The sequence below is a fragment of the Lotus japonicus genome, chromosome 1, assembly GCF_012489685.1.
Source record: "Lotus japonicus ecotype B-129 chromosome 1, LjGifu_v1.2".
Classification (NCBI taxonomy): domain Eukaryota; kingdom Viridiplantae; phylum Streptophyta; class Magnoliopsida; order Fabales; family Fabaceae; genus Lotus; species Lotus japonicus.
The window spans coordinates 20,235,076-20,239,937 of record NC_080041.1 but is presented as its reverse complement, the minus strand read 5'-3'; the positions used below and the strand labels follow the sequence as shown (position 1 = coordinate 20,239,937).

At 38.3% G+C, this 4,862-nt stretch overlaps 1 protein-coding gene across 1 annotated transcript; it reads right to left on the bottom strand.

Annotated features, from left to right (window-relative positions):
- Positions 1-328: 328 nt before the first annotated feature.
- Positions 329-1,697, bottom strand: LOC130729582 (uncharacterized). The gene is made up of 2 exons (XM_057581383.1): positions 1,413-1,697; positions 329-871 (listed from the first exon to the last, which is right to left on the bottom strand). Exons 1-2 carry the CDS (start codon positions 1,695-1,697, stop codon positions 329-331), a joined length of 828 nt encoding a protein of 275 aa, XP_057437366.1.
- Between the last annotated feature and the right edge of the window lie 3,165 nt (positions 1,698-4,862).

The window sequence follows — 4,862 nt, the reverse complement described above, 5'->3', positions numbered from 1 at the left end:
GGTTATTATCTATCCATTTAATTTTCATTTTATAGTTGGATGTAATTCATTGTGGATAGATTGGATGGATATTGAGTTAATTGATCCATTTGACATCCTTACTTATAATGTATCTAAGACTAGTTTTATACCTTTTATTCGCATCTTGAACTACTAATTGTTCGCTCCCATCACGAATTCACGTTCGTATTTTAAACCATGTAATGAACTCAACAAATTTATAAGTGAGCAAAATATTGTAAGATTATTTGCTAGTAAAATAGAACATGCAAGTAAAAATGTATTATAACTTTGTGAAGATCACTCTACCAGAAGATCCAAACACTACTCATGCAACACTAGTTTTACTTATATGTTTTTTCCTCAACACCCTAGGCTTAAACCACGGTGCAGAGATGCACACTTCACAATCACATTCAAATGAAAACCTAGGCATCATCCAAATTGAAGTTGGAGATTGCATCGGAGGATTAGTGAGAGGAATCTTATCTATAGTTCTATCTGAAATTGAAAACACTCCTACTTCAGTAGTGAAGGAATTTTCAGAGTTGCAAGTGAAGTACACGCTGCCACGCTGGAACTTTGGACAATACTTCGCATCAAGACATTCTATGTTGAGGTTAGCCACAAACAAAACATGATCATTTAAATTATCCACCTTCACCAACTGAGGGATGGTGCAGTTTTCTTCCACCGCAAAAATAAGAAAGTTTATAGTTGGTGTATGAAATTTGGTGTCATCGGAGAATCTCTTCACAACAAAAACCTTCCCTTCGCACTCCACCAAGTAAATGGTCATGCAATAGGACCTAATGGGTCTTGACATATTAGGAATATGTTCAATTGGGTTAGTGGATTCCACACTACCAACCTGCAAAGAAGGAACCAACAAAAATAGTAAGGGGAGTGAACAATTATCATACGTTAAAGAAGTCTAGAAAGGTCATTGGAGATGTATTAAAAAAATGGGGAATACAATATTTACATATACCTTTGATATAACTGTAAATAAAATGACTTATTTGTTTTTAAATGATTACTAATTTCTTATTTGAGTTAATTCGTTAAATTTAAAATAAATCATTATAAATAGTGTAATAGTTAACATAAATTATACAATAGTAAAATATAATATATGTTGTTCAGAAAAAAATGGGTAGAAGAAGATGTATTAAGTTATTTAACGTTAAAAGTATTATAAAATATGATAAGCTATAAGCTACCAACTATAAACTTGTTTATCAAACATTTTAATTCTAATCAAATAAATTTATTACTAATACCTAATTGAAAGGTATTGCTAAAGATACTATTCTTAAATACAATAATTTCAATCTGATACTTCTTTTTAACACACATATATTATTACTTAATACTATATTTAAATGAAATATGAAAAATTCTCAACTAACATGAACAAGCACTCCCGCATCATACTTGAACATGTTCACCTTCAAACCACCTCGCTCCACAGCATAAAGTTTGTTATCATGAAAAGCCACGTTGGAGTAGAACTTGTCACTTGTGTGATAACCTTTCCATGTAGTGTCTCCCACCTTGCAGCACCCAAGGTCTCCCTTGTAAGTGACCACTGCGACCAAGGTGGGGTTCATATTGGGACACATGGAAATTGTGAAAGCTAAGGGTGTGTGCATGCCAAAGCACTCATCACCCTTTGAACAGAGAAAACACGGCATCGTTCTAATTGGAGGGAGGTTAAGGCGAAGCTTCGAAAAAAGGTTGAGGATGAAGAGATCTTGATCGGATCTGAGGATTAACCACCCTTTTGAGGACCCTACAATTGAGGTGTTTTGCAAATGGCTGAAGGGTTTGTAAATATTGTAGGCTTGCTTGTCTGTGGTGCTTATTACCTAAATGAAAAATATTTAGTAGACACCCAACTTCACCAAAATTAAATGATAGAAAAAACAAGAGAAGAGAGGAAGTGATGAATATAAATAATACGTCTGTGTCACTCGTCACACCAATTAAATATTGCATGTCAATTCATATATATAATATAATTGATGTAAGGCCCAAGTTTTAACGCTTTGGATAAGTGAATAAAATAAAAGAGTTATTTGATTAAGATAAATTTGGGAAGGAAAAAGGTTCAGGAAAAGTCCAAGAATTTATCGAAAAACCGATAAGAGTTATAGCACGACTAACATACGCTTGATCCTAGGTCAAAGGTATTAGTGAATAGTTAATTTACGCTTTAGGACACGATGGAAACTAATTCCAAAAATCCTCAGAGAAATGTTAGAACTTCTCTTTTCCGTCCTTAAACAATCATTTCGATGCGAAATCCTGGAAAGTACGAACGTCAAATTCCAATTCTCGGAAGTTTGCCGAAACGGAATCCCTGATAGTTCGAGAAAACCTAAGATCGACAGACGATGAAGACTTTTTCTATTCGGAGCTGCAAAAGAAGATTCCACCCGCTGTCCTCCTATTTCTCTCATCATTCCTAATCTTTCTTCAGAAGGAAGTTTTCTCATCCGACGATCACTGCAAAAAGTAGTTTTTCGGGATAATCCGACTTACACCGACTTATGCCGATTTTGGATCTTTTGGTTTAATTCCAAGAATCCTGTTTTGAGTTCTGGAATTCTGTCGCCAGAACCTATCTTAGAATGCGCAGAGGAACGCGCAGGAAAAATCGGAATCGCAAAAAAATCTTTTTTCCGCTTTTTCCAAAACCTATAAATAGCTTGAAAATTAGATTTTTTGCAAAAAAAATACCCATTTCCCCTCCCCAAGCCCGCGAGCACCTAGAGAGAGAGAGAGAGATCCGGATCTTCGTCGTTTCTTGCCCGTTTGCTTCACCGATCGTCACTAATCGAAGACCTCGAGGTAGGTAAACTATACTCTCCTTCGAATCGTCGTTTCTGTCCACTTCTCCTACGACTTTCTGAGTTCAAAATTTTGAGGTTTTTGAAAAACTGTTCAAATACGCTGATTTCAGTGTCTAAACTTCTTCCCTGCATGCTCCTGAGCGTGTTCTGCGGATTAGATTTTGTCGAATGTCGACGAAATGCCGCCGGGATCAATTTCTACCTTAAATACCCATTTCTCGGCAAAGTCGCAACCTTTACGCTCTAATCTATCGACTTGGCTTAGTGCTAGTAGGATTTGTCGTCATAAACGTCGTTGTGGACGTCCCCATCCAATTTGTTTTTCAAAAATCCAATTTTGAAATTTTGAGCTAAAAATAATGACCAAACTACCCCTATATCAGTTTTCGATCCGAAAATTTTTCCGAGCCTAGAACCGTCTTAGTTACGGCTTATGTTAACCTAGGAACCAAGTTTGATCGAAGAAAAATCGACCCTCCCAATTAAAGGAAGTGGCCGAGAGCTATATCAAGGGGGGGGGGGGAGAATCCGATTTTTCGAAAACTTGTCTTAACGCGTTAGATTGTCGTACCACGGAGGTAGTAGTGTACCGTGTAACCCTAGGACTCTTTGATTGCTGAGTTTCTGACTCTTGGTGTGGATTTCTGTGATTTTTGCTTAAGGTTCGTTTGAGGAGATTCCCAGAGATCAAGGAGAAGAGCTTGAAGAACATTTTGAGGAAGAAGCTGGAAGACCCACTGGTGAGGGCTACTCTCTGAATTACTAGATAATGCTTTAGGTGTCGACAAGTTCGACTTGATTTATGTGTTATGCACTTAATTGCTAAATGTCTGAATTGTTCTCTGAGGCTTCGGCCGACCTTGTTGAGTAATTGATGCCATGATATTGTGTGCTAAGTGATTCACATGCTATGTGCTACATGGTTAACTTAGGATGTGTTGGAATATGCTGTTTATGCTTTTGACTGAGCTGTTTTATTTATGCTATTCCACTTGTACCTGAGATTCTGAAGAGTGAGGTTTACGGGCAGGTCATGCCAAATTTTTATGAGATTTTGAGAGAGTTTTAAAAGGACGAACGGAGTTCGGACCTTGTCATGCTCCAATGGATCGAGACCTTCTCAGGGAATTACTTGGGATTATGGGAACTTTGAAACTCATAGGGAATACGATAAGACTAAAAGGAGCTATTTTTACAAAGAAAATTCATAAGATATTAAACAACCTCTAAACCTTTAAATAAAGATAACAATCTCGGATGCAAGCTTTGGATTGAAGTTTAGTTTGGAGAACGAGAAGTGTCGTCGGATCCAAGTGTTGAGAAGATTGCGAGTTCTGGGTATGTTGATACTCATTCGCTCTGGGAGCAGTTTGTTTAGCCATCCAAGGGATGAGCCGAGAAGCTTCACGGAGGTGTGAGACCTTGTGAATGCGTGATACTCCACTGAGGCGTGAGACCTTGTGGAAAGCATGGATCTTCACTGAGGCGTGAGACCTCGTGAACAGCATGAAACTTCATTGAAGCGTGAGACTTCGTGCAAGTGTGTAAATTCACTGAGGCGTGAGACCTTGTGAAAGCATAAAACTTCACTGAGCGTGAGACTTTGTGAATGTGTGAGACTCCACAGAAGCGTGAGACTTCGTGAGAGCATTGATGACTCGAAGAGTTGTCGTGAGTGGTTGCACTCTTTTGTTTATGATTAATTGTATTTTGTCGCAGAATCGACATTTACCTTAGGGTATTCTTTTAGAGACTTTAAGTTATCTAGAACACGTGGCGACGTGTCGGGTGAGGTCGGAGACGTTGTTTGGCTAATCACTTGCATTCATGCACTCATTTTGAGGTTAATACACGGCGTGATACCGGACCTCGGTGGATTCCAAAATGGTCATAAGACCCGGATTTCCATATTTAGGACACTACGGTGGTCCTCAGTAGCAGACGGAATGGCAGACCTACGGGTTCACTGCTGATCTGACTACTTTTGTGTGGTGTAAGAGACGC